General features: G+C 38.3%; 1 protein-coding gene across 2 annotated transcripts in view; it reads right to left on the minus strand.

The window, feature by feature from the left end:
* Positions 1-1,375: 1,375 nt before the first annotated feature.
* PIG-N (Phosphatidylinositol glycan anchor biosynthesis class N) overlaps positions 1,376-23,139 on the minus strand; it is a 96,560-nt gene continuing 74,796 nt past the window's right edge. For both annotated transcript variants that reach the window (XM_081757219.1, XM_081757224.1), the window contains exons 12-15: positions 14,384-14,574; positions 12,356-12,445; positions 8,095-8,286; positions 1,376-1,797 (exon numbers count right to left, since the gene is read on the minus strand). In XM_081757219.1, coding sequence (XP_081613345.1) covers positions 1,432-1,797; positions 8,095-8,286; positions 12,356-12,445; positions 14,384-14,574 — 839 coding nt within the window. In that variant the 3' untranslated portion in view covers positions 1,376-1,431. The remainder of the gene's footprint in view (positions 1,798-8,094; positions 8,287-12,355; positions 12,446-14,383; positions 14,575-23,139) is intronic.

The raw sequence follows: 23,139 nt of genomic DNA on the forward strand, positions 1-23,139 counted from the left end.
TTCTCATGTATACACCTTTCCTATCAGCGTTGAGTTGAGTTGATTTTGAGTTTAATGTCCTTTTCAGTAGCGAGGCTATATGAGATGGGACCCACTGATTAACTTGGAATCCGAAGCATATGAGCTCCCGCCGGGAATCGAACGCGGGTCTCTCATGCCAAAGGCATGTACGCTATCCGCTTAGCCACGAAGGAGCTCTTCCTATTAGCGTATTCGTCTCCAAAATACTAGGTTTCTTCATTGCCACGTGTGTATAGTCAAGTGCTCCGATAGCACCCGGAAATGTATATTGTTCTTGCCACTCTGCCTTTGCTGTTTGAATATTACACACACCTCCAGAAACAGTCAATTTTCAGATTTCGCAATAATCGCATCCATTACACTTGTAGTAGTCATAGACCCAGTACTTTGAGCCACAGCAGAATCCCCTGACATTCAGACCTGGAATCCCGGATCACTCGCGTAAAGCAAGAAAACCCACATCTTTTCATCACTACGTAGTGCATCACCCCAAATTTCCGTTGATTCTCCTAAAAAAATGTTGTGCTAACTACTCTACGTTTTCTTTCATGAACCTATGTTTTTTGTAATCTTCATTTGCAACATTTCTATGCAATTTATAAATTTTGCTACATAGCAAAACAATCATATACTCTGCCATATTTCGCACGGAGTCACCTATTTAGCTTGCTCCACAAATTTGGAGAAGTTACTAGCATCACAGAAGAGTCTTTGATTTTTATTGATATCAAACGCGGAGTAGTTACTCGGCTCGAGAATAGAGGTGTGGTTACTTCAAAAGGGCGGGGCTTCTTCGAGGTCAGCCGAGACGACTACTGCTCAGTTCTCTTTTTATTGATACCAATGCGAGTAACTACTTCAAAATTGGGCGTAATGAGTGACTTCTTCGTTTTATTGATATCACCCAATGTGATCAGTTGGTTTTCGACAAAACACAGTACTTCACCGAACGCAGCAGGACGGTGCCCAACAACAAGTTTTCAGAATGAAAGAGGACAATATAAAGTGTACGAGAAGAAAATCATAGCTTTAGTCATTTTAGTGGGCATACGTTCTCTAAAACCTTTGAGTTTGGCCTATCTATACATAGAGTGGCCCAAAAGTAGGTATACAGTCCTGTACTGATCAACTCATTGCCATTTATATAATTTCTTATTGTTAACCATCAGGTAGACTTAATTTCTTTATTATTTGTTCTTACATATATTTTAAGCTTGGTACAGCCGAAGCAAATAAACCCATAAACTAGAATTTTATACTTCATCAATGGAGGGGTGTATACCAGCTTTTGGGCCACCCTGTATAACTTATACAAAATTTTATTTTATAAATAGAAGTACATAATACCAAGAAGAAAATATCACAGTGGGTTTATTTGTCTTTTCTATCTGCATTCACAGTTAGTTACATCTATTCAATATGCCTTTTCTCATCAGATACCGTATCACCAAATGCAGGCAACCACGAGGCATGATTTGTATCCACTTCACAAGGCACAACTCCACCTTCAACTGTCCGATATCTTAACACCTTCTTCTTCCTTCCTAGTTTCTCCTGTATTTTTCTCACCACAGGCCACAACGAAGCACTAGTCATTACTTTTGCAATACCATGCATCACAACAATAAACAGAACTATAGTTTGTACTATCACATAATGAGAAATAGATGTTCCTATGTCGAGCCAACTGCCCTGATTGGTGACTAAGTAGAAAAAATGAAGTCCCATCATGTCGCTGAAGATAAGAATTATCAGGAACAAACTACCAGTTGGCGCCTTTGAAATAAAGATAAAAACATCTGTTACAGTGTTGCATTTGTTTATTTATTATGAGTAGATACACAGAAATATCCTACGAAGTCTAAGACTATTTTAAGTAAAATATTCTAGTAGTACCTGCAGTTTCGGACTTACTGAATTTCTACCAAGCTTTTAATCGTTTCTAACGGGTCCCTAATTTTTCGTGCCCGATCTATATTGTACTCAAGAATGAATTACTTTTCCGTGTCTACAGCAAATTCCGGAAGATGATTAGTGACATTGATTGAAAGCCTGTTAGAAATTTAGGTTGTCCGGAATTTACAGGTAACAACAATTACATAAAATACGCCAGTATCTCAGCGAAGCTGATCTACCGGATCTGATCAGGAATTAGATTTCTGGGCTTTCAGCATCTATGTCCAAGTTAGCCCGTCACCTAAGGACTGACGTCCTTCGGCGATCACACTATACGAGGAAAGGGAAAGAAGTGGCCTGGGTACCTATACGTTAGGAACCATTCCGGCATTTATCTGGTATGAATAAGGAAAACCCAGGAAATCCTCACTCAAGATGGCTGGCCTGAAAAAGCTGTTACACTTTTTCGACCGAGTGCCCCCACTGGGAATCGAACCCGGGACCGCTCGCACGAAAGACGAGTGTTAGCGACTATGCTACGTGGGGCTACTACCGAATCTAAACTGTATTTAGACGGATTCATCAGTCTTATTCACTCAGTGTTTTAATAACGATTAGGAAGCTCAATAAAAGAACTATCGGACCCCGATCAAAGGTGCACACATGAAGATTTATCTGAAAAAAAGATATCTGTTACAGGCTTCTAAATTTTTATTTGATATCGTATTGTTTAAATTAGCAATTGAGTTTCATTTCACGATGTAAAACTACGGTGGTTTTACAAACTATGCGAATTTAATACTAAAACTGAAAATAGCAGACAAAGAACTTTCCGTTGCAACAGAGGGTAAAAGTTAGAGAAGGAATCTGCTCTTCGGACGTTGAACCCATATCAAAAACAACTTCTCGCGATTTCTTACAATTACTACATAGGAAACAATATTGAAGGCGGAAGAGGCACCAGTTTTTACTTCTTCCGATTTGTGTAGGAGAATAAAAACTGAGCTGAAACGTTTTCTTGCGACGCTGAGTCCATATCAAAAAGTGAATTCTTGGTATTTCTTACCGTTTGCAACCTACGAACAACAATATTGAAGCTGGAAATGTACTTTCGTTTGCAATAGGAGAGAAAGTTGGAGATAAAACCTATCTATGCGGCAGTGATTTCATAATAAAAAACTCCTTCATGCTATACAAGGTGCCGTTTTCCGATAGGTGCCTACAACGGTAAGTAGCGGTCGAAATAAATAGATCGCAGACATCAGGCAGTTAGCTTGGACCTCTGTCAACATAGCCCCATTCAAGCATTAGTCGATTTGTGTGTGCATCGTAAAGTTGTTCTCGATTGAAAATGTCAGTTTACGATCCAAATTCTCGCCATTTGCGGGAGGTTCTACTTTTTTGTTTTAATATGAAGAAAACTGCGGCTGAGTCTCATCGAATGCTCTCGAGAGGACGATATTAGTGAGAGAACGTGTCGTGAGTGGTTTCAACGCTTCAAGAACGGCGACTTTAACGTCGAAGACCGGCATAGTGGTGGAAGACAGAAAGTTTTCGAAGATGCAGAGTTGGAGACATTGAAGACTTAGTGAGACTCGCGTCAAACTCAAGAAGAATTGGCACGATCATTGGGAGTGACACAGGAAGCCATTTCAAAACGGCTCAAAGCCATGGGTATGATTCAGAAAGAAGGAACTTGGGTCTCGTATGAGTTGAAACCAAGAAACTTTGAACGGCGTTTGTGTGTTTGTGAACAGTTGCTTCAGAGGCAAAAACGGAAGGGAGTTCTGTATCGCATTGTGACCGGGGACGAAAAATGGGTTTATTACGATAACCCTAAACACAAAAAATCATGGGAATGTCCTGACCATGCTTTCACGTCGACGGCAAAACCGAATATTCATGGCTCTAACATCATGCTCTGTGGAACCAGCTCGGCGTCGTATACTATGAGCTGTTAAAACCAAGTGAAACAATCACAGATGATCGTTATCGAACGCAATTAATGCGTTTGAGCTGAGCATCAAAAGACAAACGGCCGCAATACACTGAGAGGCACGACAAAGTGATTTTGCAGCTCGACCCCACGTTGCAAAAGTGGTCAAAACGTACTTGGAAACGTTAAGATGGGGAGTCCTACCCAACCCGCCGCACTCTCCAGACATCGCTCCCTCTGATTATTACCTGTTTCGATCAACGGTGCATGACCTGGCTGACCAACACTTCCGATCTTATGAAGAAGTCAAAAAGTGGATCGATTCGTGAATCGCCTCCAAAGATGAAACATTTTTTTTCGACGCGGCATTCATACGCTGCCCGAAAGATGGGAGAAAGTAATGGCCAGCGATGGACAATTCTTTGAATAATGCTGGGTAAGCAATTTTGTTTATTAAAGCGTTATATTTTGGGGGAAAACGGCGGAAGCAAAGTTGTACACCTTGTATATACACAGGGTGTTTCAAAACAACACTTGACAACGTATGGGAGGTGATTTCTGACACTGCCGAGAACATGAAAAAAAAAAAAAAAAAACTTTAAAGGTCCATAGCTCCACTATTATGGGACCTACCGTAGTCGGGTCAAGACTTCACTTAGGAACTAATATGTGCGCTAACCAAAAATACATGTTTTAGAATCCTAAAGTACTCACACAACAATTTTTATAGAGCCAGTTTGACTACGGGTATATAATTTAAAATACTCATCAACTACCTCTATAAAAATTGCTGCGGAAGTACCACAGGATTCTGAAACTTGGATATTTGGATAGGGCACATACTAGTTCCTAAGTGAAGTCTTGACCCGACTACGGCAGGTCCCATAGTATTTGAGCTAGGGTCCTCTAAAGTTCATTTTTTTTTTTTTCGTTTTCGGCAACTTCCAAATGACGGATTTGTGCACCCAGGTTGGTCTATACTTTTCTTTTTAAATGTTCTTTTGGTGTTAGGAATTACCCCCACCACCACCACCACCAAACGTTGTCAGTATTGTTTTGAAACACCCTGTATATCACAGATCTTTTGAAATGGCGATCAGTGCTGAAACCGGAATTCGAAGATTTTCACCACTTCTTGTTTGAGTAGAAGGTTAAATGTTGTGATTAAACTTATTCTTTTGGAACGCTGAATCCATATTAAAAGTTATTTCTTACAGTTTAACCTAAGGAAATTGAAATTACAGCAAATGGGGTAATATATTTTGTCACTCCAGTTGTAATTGGGCAATAAAGTTCGAGACGATACTTACTCTTGCAGTACTGAATCGGTTTCAGAAAACAGCTTCTCCATATCTTTCATCGTTTTTTTCATCATGGCGATCACTGTGTTGAAAAAAAAAAAAAAAATCCGGTTTGATTGACGGAATGAAGGTCGATATGATAGGCTACTTATTCTTGGGGTATTGTATCCATATTAAGGAGCAATTCTTCACTCACTCTTACAGTTTTTGTTCTACGGAGACCAATATTTAAACTGGAAATTGTTTGGGTTGAGTTGAGTTAATTTTGAGTTTAACGTCGTGTTCGGCAGCGTTTCAGCTCATCAGCGTTAATAAGTACGTCCTATATGAGACGTGGAACTACTTATTAACGTGGAATCCGTCTCCCACGCCAAAGGCGCGAATGCTAATCGTTTAGCCACGAAACATCTCTAGAAATTGTATAGGATTCCTACCACTTCTAGTGTTAGTAGAGAGGTAAAAATGGCGACAGAATTCGCAAACTGAACATTAGATCGATTGCAGATAAACCTCTTCTCGCTATCTATTTCGTTTTTGTTCTATGGTATTACACATTAAAAAAGAAAACGGTTTATTTCTACTACTTTTGGTTTGAATAGAAGTTAAGGAACGAGATGAAACCTAATCTTGAAACGCTGAATCAATTCCATAAAAACAGCTTCTCACTTATTTATAACTGTATTCGCTCTGATACTCGTCGAAGAGAAACACAGTTCTATAAGACTTCCTATGTTGCTTAACTTAGTTTGGAGAGTACTTCGTGACTACATAGTTAGTATACGTAATTTCGGCACAGATCTGGGTTCGATTCGCAACGGAAGCTCATGTTGTTCGGATTCCACATTAGGCCCATATAAGCTCGCTGCTGAACGGGATAAATAATTAATTAATTAATGTTTGGAAGTCTAAAAAACTAAACAAAAAATTAAGTTTATCAATCTTGGGTTCGACTTGCTGTGACTGCATAGAATTTTCGTTGTTATTCCAGCATAATGAACCAATGTTCAAAAGAAGGTAGTGAACTCTGATGAAGAAAATTGCTTACCACACTTCAGGAACTTCAAGAAAATTTATGCATACAATGTTATCTCTCAGAGATCACACAGTCTTGGATTGAATTAGGAAATTTTTACACCATAGGCTGCTCGTCCTAAAATAAGTTTTCTCAGTCCACAGTGGACAGAGGTGGGAATGCAAGACCAAGACTAGCATGTGACATTAAAGATCCCGACTTATCTTTATTTTTCCACATAAGTACCACGTACAATGTGACATTTTTCATACCGGTCTATAAGCTTCAAAACCCTTCCAGGAAAAATTTAGGGTTCGGTATACGGAAGAAGCATCGAACAGCTTCTGTGATCTTAGCATCGCTTCCAAAGCGCCTGCCGCCTAGAGTCTTCTTCAAAGCCTGAAACAGATGGAAGTCACTGGGTGTGAGATCAAGACTGTATGGTAGATGGGCAAGACGCTCCCACCCAAGAGTTGCAATACAGTTTTGCGTTGCTGTCGCTGAGTGTGGTCTTGCATTGTCATCCAATACCAGAACCCAGATGTGGGAAGGGAAGGCCAGGCCGCTTGTTCCAAATCGCCTCCTTCAATTTCGACAGAGTGTGACAGCACCGCGCAGCAGTGATGGTTTCAACCTCCAAAAAGTCCAGAGGACGCCACATACCTATTCATAGCGGACAACCACTCGCATTTCCTCCTTTCACAATATTCAATCGCGCCTTCTCTCGACAGCTACCAGGCTCAGACTAAGAGACTCGTCTTCGCTTTCCACAGACGCTGCGAAGGCGCCATCTGCGGCATTGCGGGTGAGCGATACCCACTTGTGTCTTAGGTGTGTTACGCGTGCAACCGCTGTCTTGTTTTCCCAATTGCTGTTTGCTTTCCTGGGGAAAACGACAGGGGAAACTTATTTTCGGATTCCCCCCTCGTATCATTGAGAGGTATTGGATTTCACAGAAGAGTCAATTGCAATTTTGAATTACAAATTAACCACGTTTTACGGAATAAAATTCAGCATTAGCCGAATCATTCAAAAATGCATTACTTCACGCAGACACTTCAGCACTCAGTGCGAACCCTCCGAAGAACCATTACCGATTACGATTCCTTCAATGTAGAATGTTATTTATGTTCGTTGTTTGTAATCCGAGGTTTAACAACATATAAAATATTTCTTCTCTCGTGATAAACTTTCCTTCACCGAAGAATGCCATTTATTATCCATGCTTGCAACCTTGCTTTATTTCTTTATACTATATGAAGTAACTCTTTTTCTCTGTATAATTAAGTGATTACCAATAATGTAATATTACTGTTATATGTACACTCATGTCCAAAATGATTGTTACATATCTATAACTGTCTTCTTCTAAAAGAATATAATTTGATAATGATTTTGCAGGGTACTTTTAATACTGATACTTTATGTAGAATCAAGAAATATATATTTGTGGAAAAATTCATAGGAAAAGAATTATAAATACGAAAATTATAATGAGTAAAATAAAATGCTGCTAAATGGACAAGAAAGTTTTTTTTTTTCGTTTTATTGTTCTTAATTACTGCTCTTTTTACATGAAATTTGTCACATACATGTCTTTGCCGATTGTACACATACTAATGTTATAATAAATACCGGGCGAATTCTTTATCAAATTATATTCCTACAAAAACATATTTATAGACATGCGACAATAATTTTGAACATGAGTGTACCTTACTCCTGCATTTGTACTTTCTTTTTATTTACTACTGGTATTTACGTTAAAAGAGAATTCAAGCCAATAAACTTTTAATCTGTTCTATCTGAAATAACTCTTTTCTTGTGTCTAATTAATGGATTAGGTTTAATGTAAAATTTTCTGCCGAATTTTATTCTGTATTAGATATACATCCTATCAATTCAACAAGCAAACGACACTTTCTTACCTGCACTACAATATTGATAGCGTGGAATGTGCAAGCGACAATAATAAATGGTGTAACGATCTTCCAAAGAATTAAAGCAGACATTGTAAATGGAGAAAACATTGTCAGGAAGCATCGAACCCAACTTGGATCGAAGGAATTAACACTTGCAATATTTCCTGTACCGAAGAAAGACAAAATTATGAAGAATAGCTGTAAATCTGTTAAGGAAAGATTGTTAAGATCTTATTATTATTATTTTTTTTAAAAAAGAATAATATACACTTGTGCATGAAAATAATATGAATATTATTTATCTATTTCATAAAGAAAACTTATTTATAAGCTCGACACATGAAATGTATGAATCACAGAAATGGGTTAACCCATATGACAACTTTGGACGTCCGAGGTATTAACTCTCCCTATGGCCTATGGAACCCAGAGGTCTAATGCCGCTTACTTTATATTCCTATTTCTGCGAGATCCATCTTAATATTGTCTTCCCATATGCGTCTAGGTCTTCCTAATGGTCGTTTTCCGATTGGATTTGCAGCTGAAACTTTGAAAGCGTTTCTACTTTTTTCCATTCTGGCTACACGATCTGTCCATCTGAGCCTTCTAGACTTCATGACCCTAAAAATGTTTGGTGTCAATTATGCAGTTCCTCGTTATGAAGTTTTTGTCATTTCCCATTCCCGTTTCTGTTGGGTCCGAATATTCGTTTCACGATCTTGTTCTTACTTTCAATCTATGTTCCGCGAGAGGTATTTGAACGTTTAAATCATACGACGATCAGATTTCGCAAAGTATAACCAGTCAATATAAACAAAAGCAGTGCACTTCCAAGAGCAGAAGTATCTCTTGGATTCATTTTCTCTTGTAGATGATACGTGTTGGTCAGAAATTTACCACTAAAATATGCTGTTATGTGTTTTACGATAGAGAAATTAGCATTTTTTGTGCGTGATATCTACTACTCAACATATCATTACAAAAATATAGTTTTAGAGACGAAGTACTTCTAACAGTATAGAAAGTATTTTCGATAGTGATTCTGAATATAGTGATTCTCCACGTAATTATAGTGTTAGTGTTTTATCTGTTTATAATAACGAGGGCGAGTTCAGTGGAAGTAAGTAGAAGTGTCAGTGTGTACACCAAGTAAAGAAGTTTGGTTTGTTCCGTATTATACCAACATCAAAACTGAAGTTTCGCATTTGCCCCTTACCCACAATTCCTTACTCGAAAAAGATTTTAATATTTAAATCTTTAGATCTGAAAAGAAGTAAGAAATTTAGTTTCATTTTAGAGTTGTACTCCACGAAAAAAAAAAAAATAGTATTTTGTATCCTGAACATATTAACCCGCTAATCTCAACAGCACTTCAAGGATGATATCTATGATTATCCCCATAGGAAGAAATGCATGAGAGCCGAATTTTCATTGTCCATATTTTGGGGTGAACTGGATAAATCATCCATCAACGAACTCAAGTCCTAAATGTGGATTTATGGCTGACACCAAGTAGTTTTTGAGATGTTGTGTCTTCCGGACGGACATACGGACAGACAATACATATACATATATGGGAGTTTTTGGTAAACCAAATTCCTTAGAAACTGATGCGAAGCCAAGCGAAAGTATATGGTAGTGAAAAAAAAAAAAGTGTTACACTATACTTCCGACAATATTTTGAGATTTTTCACTCGAGGTAGCACATTTGAAAATGAAAATGAAATGAAATCTTTAAGGTTAACGTCCCACGGTTATGTCGGTTAGGCTAAAGGAGACGGTGATAATGAGAAATGAGTGAAATGGTGGAATGAAGAAAGTGGGAGGAAATGGGAGAACCCCGAGAAAGCCCACGAGCACGGTGTTTGTCCACCACACAGTCCACACGGCGCGAGCTGGGATCGAACCACGGACCCCAAGCACAGCAGGTGAACGCTCTACCACTGAGCCACCGCGTCCCCAGGTAGCACATTTGATTTACATTAAATGTAAATTTATAGTCTCAAAATTACGCATGCACATTTTTAGGCCAAAATATTTATAAGCATACTTTTCATGAATTTCTGCAAACGAACATGCAGTGGAGGTTCTTCTATAACATTTAAATCTGATTTATATTTCTACAGCAAGGTATTTGAATATGACTCCAGTGGATTAATATCAGGTACAAGAATAAATGGTAAAAACCATTAAGGAGTGAGTGCTTAAGCCCTAAAAACATACAGACAACAAGTGGCCTAAAAGTTCATTTTTTTTAATGTCCATGTTTCAACTTAAACAATAAATTATTTTGAATTAAATCGATTTCGGGTTCAGCTGATATTCTGACTCATCCATTGCAGGATCCGGCGGGAGCTCATGTGATTCGGATTCCACGTTAATCAATAGGTTCACGTCTCATATAACCTCGCTGCTGAATGGGACGTTAAACTCAAACTCAACTCAACTCAACTCCACTGCAAGAGAGATAGTTTCTCTGACAATTCAGATTGTCTTGAAGTATACAACAGCCGTTACAGTTCCTTAACAATTAAATTTATTTAAAAGCAAGTAACTGGCGCTCCTACTTATAAGTCGTCGCTCGGATCAGCCACATCATAATGTTTTCTCTTTAAGTTTACAGTCTCATGATTATGCTCCGAGACTAAGGATGATGATGATAAACGAAAGTGTGGAATACAGAAAGTGGGAGTAAAGAGCAGAATCCTACGAAAACCCACGTACACGATATTTGTCCATCACAAAAAGCCCACTTAGCGAGGGTTAGGATCAAATCAGTGCACTACTACTGAGTCACGATGGCCGCACACTTATAGTAACATACATGGATTTAAGCACGCGAAACTTTTTCTTTAATTTATCGGTTATTTGGTTAACCAGATAACAATTTGTTAGCCTAAGTTTCAAAAGGATATAAAGTATAGGGTGACAAGAAATAACCCGTACGAATGTTTGTTACCATACATTTATTAAACCGAAAGCATTTAGCAAAACAACACGAAATACCAAGATCATGGGTATTTAGGAGCAATACGTTTAGCCGGTTTCAAAGTGGCCGCCCTTGGCGCCAGTACAGACGTCCAAACGTATTTAGAAATGTTCGGCGATGGGCTGCAAGTCCTCGAGCGACAATCGGTTCCATTCACGACGCAGCTATTGCTTCAGCGACTCCAAAATTTTGTGGCGCGTAGTGCATACCCGGGTTTCCAAAATCGATCATATATCATAGTCCATAGGGTTGAGGTCCGAGGAGTAAGGCGGCTATTACGCAGACGAGATGAAGCCCGGAAACTGGGTTCTGCACCAGTCTTGCGACTGTTTCGCTCTGTGGGCCGGAGCAGAGTCCTGTTGGAAAGTACATTCCGTATCACTAAAGTGTCGTTTGGCCCACGGAAGTACTACGGTCTTGAGAATGTCGCGGCAGTACACGTCGTGGTTGATTTTGACCCCTTGATCCGCGAACATCAGGGCGATCTTGCCACTTGCAGAAATTCCACCCCAGCCCACGACGATTATGGATTTTGGCTGTGTTCGACGATGGCTAGCTGCCAGGAACCTTTACGGACAAGATCCTGTCATGGTTGTGCGCCTGCTCCACCGTGAATAGCTTCTCGTCGGTGAAGAGAATGCATTCTCATCGCTGACCTGCGGCCTGTGATTGAGAAAGTGGCATCATTCGAGTTGCACGCGCTTGTTTCCGTGAGTGAGGAGCGTAACTTTTTGAAACTTGTACGCCTTGAGGTTGAGCCCCCTTTTAGTCATTTGTCGTACCGATTCGTGGTTGATCCCCGTATCACGAGAGATTTCTCTCATGGAGACCATCAGTTTCGTTGCACTCGATTTTGATGATCTTGCGGTTCATGGACGTGTTGACGGTGTGCTTTCTTTCTCTTTCGGGACGGTCGGCTTCATGGCCGATCTCCTGGAATCGCCGAACTGCGTCTGAGACTGTTGCTTTTGGAACACCAGGCAAACTAACAATTTTTCATCGACACTTTCCTTGACAAAACAGTTCCAACATTGCTCTGCGTTTGGTTGACGTTGTGAAACAAGAAATAAATTCCTCGTTGGGAAGCCGAAAACGCATGTACAGGTTCACAAGCATTCAACAAAACTACACTTATTTGGCTACAGGACACTACTTCCTGCCAGGATACGCGAAACTTTGTACTTGTTATTTCTTGTCACCCTTATAGCATCTTGCAAAGATGGACAATCTTTCAAATTATCAGTTACATGTTACTTCATTTTCGTGAGAAAAGGATACAAAGAAATACGCTCTCCTTAAATCCTGTCCAGTAAGAGATCTTTGTGAATATTCAGAAGGCACAGGCGACTGAAAGGAGAAATCGGATAGCTGCAAAATAAACAAACAAGTATCAAAGTACGTGAAAATTCTTTCAATGTATCTATTAGCAAGATTTATCATTTGAATATAAAACCTTATTTTTTTCTGTTTTGTAAGCTATGGCCATATTTTAACTTCAATAACTCCTTTAACTATATATATATATATATATATACATACATACACACACACACACACACAGACACACACACATGTATATATATAATCATATCGTATTTATTTTATCGTACCTTTTGGTCGTTTAATCTACTTTGTACTACATATAATCGACACTGTAGTAATTTGTGTTACACATAATTTATTTTTGTCTCACATAACATACACTTATACCTGCATACCATGGAAAACTTAGTCGTTTATTTTTATCCTGTATGCCATGTAAAATTTGCATCGTTAAGTTTATTTTTGCTCTTCGTACTATGGACAACTTTAATTTTTATAAGTTTACTTTTCTCTTGCACACCATGACTGACCTTAATCATTTATTTTATTTTTACTCTGCATACTCTGGATGACTTAGGTATTTACCTTTTTTCCTGCAGTATACAATACAATATAAGATTTTAGTCGTTGAATTAATTCTTACTCTTATAGTGTAGTCATTATACGAATTTAGGAAAAACAAAAATCATACAAGCAAGGGAGTTTGTAGGAACATTCTATAGAGCTTTCTCATTCAAATTATATAATACTTCCAAAAATAAAAGTTGTACTCAATCTGCTATTTTGGACAATTTCTGAACACGGAACTGTTTCGAAGGAAGTCGCAAGTTTGGGTTTCAACAAATATAGCAGGCACACTAATTAGTCGGTGGACACAATTTATACCTCCTTGGAATAACTATAAAATAGGCTTTCGTATGATGTATATTAGATGTCTGTAGTACCTAATAAAAGGGAGTAGTGGTGGGAAATTTTTTTTAAGATTTAACGCCGAAATTTCTTTTCTTCGGCTGTAATGTGCCAACATTGTATGCAAACCAAAACCAAAAATTTATAAAATAGACTAACAGATATTAAAAATATTATTCCAAAATAATAATATTCCAACAAAAGTACATATATTACTTACATATTACATATTATTACACATTACATATTATATGAATACACAATGTACACACTATACATTGTAACATACATACTGTAAGTTACATACTATTCCAACAAAAACAAAGGGAAAAACAATGTGCAGTTCTTATAATTGTGCATCTAAATTGCTTAAACAACTCTACAAGAACGTTCACAAATAGAATTCTTTTCACCATTCTACTTGTAGTTGAAATATGTGTTATACAGTACATCCTGTGGTATCAGGGATGATCTTGTCCTCTATTTTCATCTTACTTCTTCGTTCGTTTATCTCCCATACTATGAACGACCTTAGTTGCCATGTTTCGTAAGGAAGGTATCTTCCCGCTGTACATTCCGTACATGCTTATAGAATGTACAAAATGCTTTGACTTAAATAAATTTTAGGACTGCCACACAAATCTTAATTGCGTATTAGGGGATGACTGTTGCTATTTTTTACCATGATCTATATTTTAATTCTTGTGCTCTGTAGCGTGAGATGTTAGTTTGGTTGTGGCTCCTTGGCACTCCAAACAAAGTTCGAGTGTTTTATATTGGAGAGTAGATTAACTTATTTACAACAGCGAAACTATGGATGATAACAGAACAATCATTGGACTAAGAATATGGAAGGAACGGGAATCCAGAGAAAACTCATTAGGAGGATGATATTCATCACGAACTATAAGGTCTGGCATACAACCAAATGAAGCATCTACGATCAAGTTACTTTATCCCCTTACTAACAACCGCAAAATAAATTAACAAACTAAACAAATAAATGCAATGAAAACCATGGCATATTATTTGGAAAAGTATTTTTAAAAAAGTATAAAAAGGAAGCTATCCTACCTTATATTGCGTTAAAACAGTTTGATGCTCAAGGTACAACCAACAATACATCGTAATGGTAAGTGCAAGAAGAAAAAGCCCCTCGTGGCTAACAGACAGAAGCAGAAATGGGAATGCAAGAGCTATGGTAATACTCAACAGTCTGACAAGCATTCCATGATACACCAGTAATGGCAGTGGGATTGATAAGCCTGAAAATCAAGAGAACACTGTAATCTTAAGAGTTAATTTGGTAAAACATTTTACTTAAAACAACTATACTCATACTCACTGACCCTGAAAATTGTTTCAGATTGTGGAGGTCCTGCTCAATCGACTTGTCCTAATCTGTGAAAGAAATTTTCGTCTGGGAAACAACTCTTCGATCTACGCCATGATCAACTTATTTAATCATAAATTAATTTTAACTCTAAAATATTATTAATAGTTAACGATAATGTCTAAAGGTGAGCCATACAGCAATTGCTAAATCTTACTGAGATGAACTAAATGACACATATCAAACGAAATGTCCTGTGTCGGCTAGGCTAAAGCAGACAGTGATGGTGAAAAATGAATGAAATGGTAGAGTAAACAAAAGTGGGAGGAAACAGGAGTACCCCGAGAAAACCCACACACCCAGGGTCTTGGCCTACCACAAAACTCACTAGGCGCGAGCTGGGATCGAACCAAGGACTTCATGCATCAGTGGTGAACGCTCTACCACTAAGCCACCGCAGCCCCACTAAATGATATAGGTGGAGATACATTTTCATGCACAGTTTCCGAGAATCAAGAAAAGAACATTTTGATTCTGTATGATAACCACGTCACCTTCACCTATTACGTTAAAAAATGATACTTAAGTCTAGGAATGGCAACATTTTTCGGAATCATACAGTGGTGTAACTAAAGGCTTGGGGGCCTCCCCGCAGACAACGTGGAGTGGGGCACCTTCTGCACGTCCCATTTCATGATTTTGGGGTCCGTGATGGCTTGAGGCCCCCTGCAATGCGGGGTCTGCGGGGCCCTTATTTACGCCCCTGTTCCGGAATTCAGAAAAAGTCAGAATTTTTCCGAAATTCGGACTTTTTCCGAATTCCGGAATTTTTCCGATTTTACTTTCCGGTTTCCGGAAAATAAAAATTTCGGAATTTCCCATACACTGACCATGCTTTTCTTTATAACACTAGCACGATGACAATACAGAGTACGATTAATGAGTACAGCTCAAAATTGTAATTAGTTTTTCAACTTTAATTAAGTTTTATTTAATTCTAATATTGTCTAAAGATAAAACATTATATATATATATATATATATATATATATATATATATATATATATATATATATATCGGTTGATAGATCACATCGAACTGAACAAAATTCCATGTTTGGGGGGAGATACATTCTCATGCGTAGTTTTCGAGAAAAGCTAATTTTTTATGGTTAAACGCATTTCATTCGCTGTTAATTTGACGTAATTGATAATAATTTTAAATTTGATAGAACAGATTATTTATTTATGGTACTGTATGTGAAAACTATACACTGTTAAGGAGCAGACTGAAAATGGATTTTTTTTTAAAAGTTTAACGTCTCAGAGTTATATGTCCTTTCGGCTAAAGGAGATGGATGATTAACGAAAGTGAATGACTGAAATTATTTTTTTGTGCTCTTCCACCGGGAATCGAACTTAGGACCACGTACACCAGAGTGCACGCACTAGCCATTACCAACGGAGGGGGCTACAAAGCAATTGTATCTATTGTTCGATTTTTTCTAACAGGGACTCAAAACTACTAGTAATATTCATGAATCAACATTTCTATTAGTTATATACAACCCAAAAACAGTCCGGTCGGTCACAGGTCATCATGAACTTTAAAAAAAAATCTGGGTTTTCGGCATCTATGGTCATGTTAGCCCGTCACGTATGAGGAATGACGTCACAATATCCGGGGAAAGGAAAGGAAGAACGGATTGGGGAAGGAAGGATGGAAGCGGCCTGGGACCTATAAAGTTAGGTACTACTCCTGTATTTGCCTGGTGTGAATGAGGAAAACCCAGGAAAGCCCCATTCAGGCTAGCTGGCCTGAAAAACCTTTTTACACTTTTTCGACCGAGTGCCCCCACAGGGAATTGTTACGGTACTTAATATGAAAAGACACAGATTCAGACAGTGCGTTTTGTGGTGCGATTCGGACAGTGCGTTTTGTGGTGTTATCTCATGTAGACCAGATATAATCATGATTAATCATGAATTTAAAACTAAACGAATAAAACAAATTTTATTAAATTATTTGGAAAACAAATTTATATCAAACAAAGTAATAAATGTACAGCTCAATTTCAAGAATTCTGATTTGACTATCCGCGAGTGTTTTTTACTTGGTCCAATTACGAAATAGCAGTATGAAAAATTAAATGAACTACTTGCCCAATTTTGTTGCAGCTTTACAGTTCACGCAAAAAATAAGAATTGAAATAATACATACCAAAGGTCCATTCTTTTTCACAAACATTTGATTTCAAATCCAATTTCATTTATTTTCTGTATACTCGATAAACTTACTTCAACTTGGAACACTCTAAGTAAACACTTAACACTCTTTTCTCGAATTAGCATCACTTCTTTGCCAAAATGATACAATTTCCACATGCTCCTTGGGAACTATATACTACATAATTTAGATAGACGTACTAACTCCCTTATCTCTGTCATTGGTATGACGCAAGGAAGATAGGTGCATGGCTACGATAGTTCGTAATAGATGTCACAACCTCCCAGGCACCAATCATCTGGCAGGGGTTGTCTGCTTTACACCCATAGCAACAACTGTTACCATTGCTGTAGGTTTAAGCCACTGAATTTGATTTTTTGAAAATAAATTCTATAACACAACATAATCGAACCCAGGACCACTCGCAACGAAGGCGAGCGCGTTAGCGACTACACTACGCGGGGCCAATGTAAAACCAGAGTTTCGAGTATTTGCTAACGGATACATATCACATAAATAAACAACAAGGATTCACCTTATAACGATATCGTTATACATTATTTGAGCAACCCTCGTATAAATGCGAGGATTTCTTGGAATCAGCGATTGGCCAGTCGAAATTCGCAGAAGAGTAAACTACGAAATTTTTCTACCCAGAAGGTGTCTCTTCTCTCAAGACAACTCAACTTTTCGTCGAACCATGTTTGGGAAAATATTTGTTCGTTCCTTCACTTACGCCTACAAAATTCGTTGTCCAAGACATCGATGTATTCAATTATTTGTTATTCACTGATATTTAATGAACTAACTTGTGTGTACGTGTTAATTGTTTAACTTACACACATTTAATTTTCTACTAATGTTTAAAAGGCTATAATATTTAAAAACAATATATAGGTTCAACCTTTCTATTGATATATTTTGAGTTTATAGGATTTCGATACTCTCTGGAAACTTTTTCAATAACATTTTTCCTAGTTGCATTTGTATCCTCATATAGTGTGGCCAAAAGTCATGAAGGGGTTGTAACTGTGAACAAGAGACTTGAAGACCAAGGATGGGAGATGGTTTACACTTATGTGTGGAATATAAACTTAGATAAGTGTCCGCCATTATGGGCCTCACAGATACGGGCTCTGTATAGCACGTGATTCATGACAGGAGTCAACACTTCTGATCCGAGTGCTTGTATTTCTGAATGAATATTGTCCTTGACGTGCTGTATTGTTTGTGGTTTGTTCACATACACTTTGTTCCCCAAATAGCCCCGAAGAAAATAATTAAACAATTGTATCTATTTTGTTAAATGGCTAAGACGCAATTGTATCTCTTTTGTTAGAGGACTAAAAAGCAACTGTATCTATTTTGTTAGAGGGCTAAGAAGCAATTGTATGTATTTTGTCAGAGGGCTAAGAGGCAATTGTATCTATTTTGTTAGAGGGCTAACAAACAACTATCCATTTTGTTAGAGGACTAAGAAGCAATTGTATATATTTTGTTAGAGGGCTAAAAAGCAACTGTATCTATTTTGTTAAGAGGACTAAGAAGCAATTGTATCTATTAAAAAGCAATTGTATCTATTTTGTTAGAGGACTAAGAAGCAATTGTATGTATTTTGTCAGAGGGCTAAGAGGCAATTGTATCTATTTTGTTAGAGGGCTAACAAACAACTATCTATTTTGTTAGAGGACTAAGAAGCAATTGTATATATTTTGTTAGAGGGCTAAAAAGCAACTGTATCTATTTTGTTAAGAGGACTAAGAAGCAATTGTATCTATTTTGTTAGAGGACTAAGAAGCAATTGTATCTATTGTTAGAGAACTAAGAAGCAATTGTATCTATTTTGTTAGAGGACTAAAAAGCAACTGTATCTATTTTGTTAGAGGGCTAAGAAGCAATTGTATGTATTTTGTCAGAGGGCTAAGAGGCAATTGTATCTATTTTGTTAGAGGGCTAACAAACAACTATCTATTTTGTTAGAGGACTAAGAAGCAATTGTATATATTTTGTTAGAGGGCTAAAAAGCAACTGTATCTATTTTGTTAAGAGGACTAAGAAGCAATTGTATCTATTTTGTTAGAGGACTAAGAAGCAATTGTATCTATTGTTAGAGGACTACGAAGCAATTGTATCTATTTTGTTAGAGGACTAAGAAGCAATTGTATCTATTTTGTTAGAGGACTAAAAAGCAATTGTATCTATTTTGTTAGAGGACTAAGAAGCAATTGTATCTATTTTGTTAGAGGACTAAGAAGCAATTGTATCTATTTTGTTAGATGGCTAAGAAGCAATTGTATCTATTTTGTCAGAGGGCTAAGAGACAATTGTATCTATTTTGTTAGAGGGCTAACAAACAACTATCTATTTTGTTAGAGGACTAAGAAGCAATTGTATAAATTTTGTTAGAGGGCTAAAAAGCAATTGTATCTATTTTGTTAAGAGGACTAAGAAGCAATTGTATCTATTTTGTTAGATGGCTAAGAAGCAATTGTATCTATTTTGTCAGAGGGCTAAGAGACAATTGTATCTATTTTGTTAGAGGGCTAACAAACAACTATCTATTTTGTTAGAGGACTAAGAAGCAATTGTATATATTTTGTTAGAGGGCTAAAAAGCAACTGTATCTATTTTGTTAAGAGGACTAAGAAGCAATTGTATCTATTTTGTTAGAGGACTAAGAAGCAATTGTATCTATTGTTAGAGGACTAAGAAGCAATTGTATATATTCTGTTAGATGGCTAAAAGGCAACTGTATCTATTTTGTTAGAGGACTAAGAAGCAATTGTATGTATTTTGTCAGAGGGCTAAGAGGCAATTGTATCTATTTTGTTAGAGGGCTAACAAACAACTATCTATTTTGATAGAGGACTAAGAAGCAATTGTATATTGTCATATAATACTCGGCACCTGGAAATGCATAAGGTTTTTTTTAAAATTGAAATTATATTTTAGTGTACAATTTCGTACACAGTAATTAGAAAGTGACAACATGGTCAAGGTTGTGTGAATAGGGAAACAAACTTTCTCATCGAAGACAACAACAGCCAGGTGACCTTTACATAAGCTTCTCGGCCCGTTGCTTTTTCCAAAACAAACACCTCGTGACGTGATGGACTTTCCTAGAGTAAAATAAGAACAAAAATACTTACTGAAAACAATTTTTGGATTTTTCACCATCATACGTCACGAGATTCAATAATATAAAAAGCACGGGCAAGAGGCAGAAGAGGAGAAAAATTGATCCATCCTTCGTTCCATACAGTTTGGGTCAGAACTTCAAGAAGCAGCCATGGAGTTTGGGATTTGTGCCTTGTAAGTATCCTTTCTTTACTGCAATATTCCTTTCCACTTTGGAGAGGAGATTCAGCAAAAACTCTGCCATCTGGCATGTAACGAGTCATTTGTCATTGTGGGTGTAAGTCTCCTGAGTGGCACGCAACCCACTGATTTTGTTTTCTTCTATACATGCAATTCAAAGATTTTATTCTGTACAAATCAGTAATAATAAATTGTATTTTAAATGGGGCCACTCAATTTTATTTTAAAGCCCTGATATGGCTTGCTTTAGCATTTTTTTAAATATATTTTATGGCTCTCCCGGCGAATATGCAAATGATGAATGACAAATTTTATTCAGACATGTTTTGATGGCAATGAGTTTTCTTTTGCTCTAGATTGGCTATATCTGATGCTGTTTTATTTTTTTTTTTACCTTTTCTGCAGTTTTTTTTGACTCTCAAAACCATTTTTTTCTTTCTTTTGTGAGCATTTTATTTGATTCATGATGGCTAGGGCCCCTCTCTCCCCTACTAGTATTCCTGACATTTTTTCCGCGGCTCCCGGGGAAGACGCAGAATTATTTCTTTCAAAATTTGATAGACTCGCAGCCATTAATGGGTGGAATGAAGCAAAGAAAAAATCAATTTTTGAACATTGCTTAGCGGGCCCTCCTTCTCATTGGTTTCAAACTCATAGCACAGCTCTCGCGACGCTCACTTGGGATAACCTCAAAGATCAGTTTCTGAAGCAGTTTGGGCCACAATTAGCTAGACTCTCTGCCATAGAAATTTATCGAAATAGGTTGCAGCACCCGGACGAACCCATTACCCACTATTTATATGAAAAACGCACCTTGCATACAAAAACTGGCGCTGAATTCGTTTTTAAGGATTTTTTGGCTGATGCAATTGCAGGACTTCTGCCCTCTTTTATAGTTGATTTTTCCCATAAAACTTTTGATAATTTTGATGACCTCATATCATTTGCAACTCTTCGTGAAAAAGCTGATTTTTTAGTATCACGACGCAATCAGGGACTCAATCCAACTCCTGCTGTAGCTCCTTCATCCAATACTGACGATCTTGCAAGTATTATTAACAAATTAGAGAACCTCCAAATTCAACTCAATACACTTTCTAATGCTCAAACACTGCCACCCCAAGTTTCGTTCGCCACATATGACCGACCCAGGTCGTATCAGCCTTCCTTTAGTGAACGCTCCGAACGTCACAGTGGTCAGCGAGACCACTCATACGATAGGTCATACCGCGATCACTCTAAAGATAGGTACACCCCTAGCAAAAAATGTGACCCCTCTCGCGAGCGTTACCCAACACCTGATCGGAGACATTCTCGAAGTATTTCCCCCCGGGACCGATCCCGTGACGACGAGCACTATCAGCATCGTTCCTCAGCGCGGGGCCGCTCTGCTGATCGTCACCATCACAGTTTCAATAGGGACAGGTCCCATTCAAGACCTCCCAATGGGAACCATTCTCCCGTTCACGCCTCTCCGGTTCGCAACCTTCCATCATCTTGCAGCCAGCACAACTGTTGCACATCTCATGGATGCACTCCGGTGATTTATAACTGTGACCATCACTGCGCCCATCATACTTCTCCATGTGATACTACAGCCAAATCCCACCGCCGTGATTCCCGAGGCTCCACTCCTAAAAACAAATCCTATCCCACCCACCACCCAGTTCTGGCAAATCATGTACAAATACCGCCTTTTCCTTTTCCATACCCATGGTCCTATCCCCAGGTGCTCCCTCCCACAACCCACAACCGCCGTCAAAAGAAATCTCGTTCAAAAAACGTTGCAAGCAAGCGGGCCACGCAGTGATGGCTCCGCAGGCTCCTACACCAGTCCACATACCCATATGGTACAAAAGGCAACTGGCCTTTATTCATGGCGATATAGATGGTTTTAAACATCAATTTTGTCTGGACAGCGGGGCAGAATCATCTCTGATTCCCCTTTCACGTCTTCCTCCATCTGCAAAACCATTTGCGTTACGGACCATCGTTCATGACCTCAGTAACACACCTCTTACACTTACGCAGGCTGTGTCACTTACTGTCAACTTACAAGGCATGAAATTCAAGATTCTCTTTCGGGTAATCCCCTTGCAAAATTTTCCAACCCTGATCGGTAATGAATTTCTCAGAGCACATTTTTGTCGAATTGATTATTTTCATAACGTTTTGACCTTGCATCATTTTGACGAGAACCAAACCACACCAGGGCGTCCAGGGCCGACACAAGTTTCTCTCACTAACCTGATCCTTACGAGCAGCATCGCGAGCGATAAGTACACTTTTGTCACTAAGTCTAGGGTGGCGCTGCCTCCCAAGCAAATAACATTGGTGAGTCTTACTCTACCATTGGACTCCCCACACCCAGAATACATATTAGACATACCATTGCTACCTCGCCTTAGGGGATGTATCCCTCTGGATGTACTTACTAACAGCTCCAATCCTGCCGTCCTCTTGGTCAACCCGACCAACCGATGGCAAACATTACGTAAAAACACACCAGTTGTTTTAGGGACACCCTATCGCCACGATGATAAGACACTTCGAATTAACACAGTCCGAAAGCTATATGAACCATCCATTAAGGATGCTCAACAGTTTGTTAGTGAGAGGTTAACTCAAATCAAACATTTAATTGATCCTCAAAAATTTAACATTAACAGCCAGCTTCCAACTGCTCAACAGGACCGTCTTCGAGACATCCTAACCAAAAACGCCGTTTCTTTTAATTGGAGTCCTACAGATTTTTCGAAAATCCGTACGTTTGAAGCTTCTCTTAATCTCCGAGATAGGCGCCCGTTTGTTTCACCCCAGTTTTCAATTCCGTACCGTCTACGCCCACAAGTGAAGCGAGAACTCTTGAAACTCATACAGCAAAAAGTTATCGAGCCGTCCGAATCAAGTTATAGGAACAATATTTTAGCGGTTCCCAAACCGCATTCCGAGG

The sequence above is a fragment of the Thermobia domestica genome, chromosome 1 (assembly GCF_964235325.1).
Source record: "Thermobia domestica chromosome 1, izTheDome1.hap1.1, whole genome shotgun sequence".
Taxonomy (NCBI): Eukaryota; Metazoa; Arthropoda; class Insecta; order Zygentoma; family Lepismatidae; genus Thermobia; species Thermobia domestica.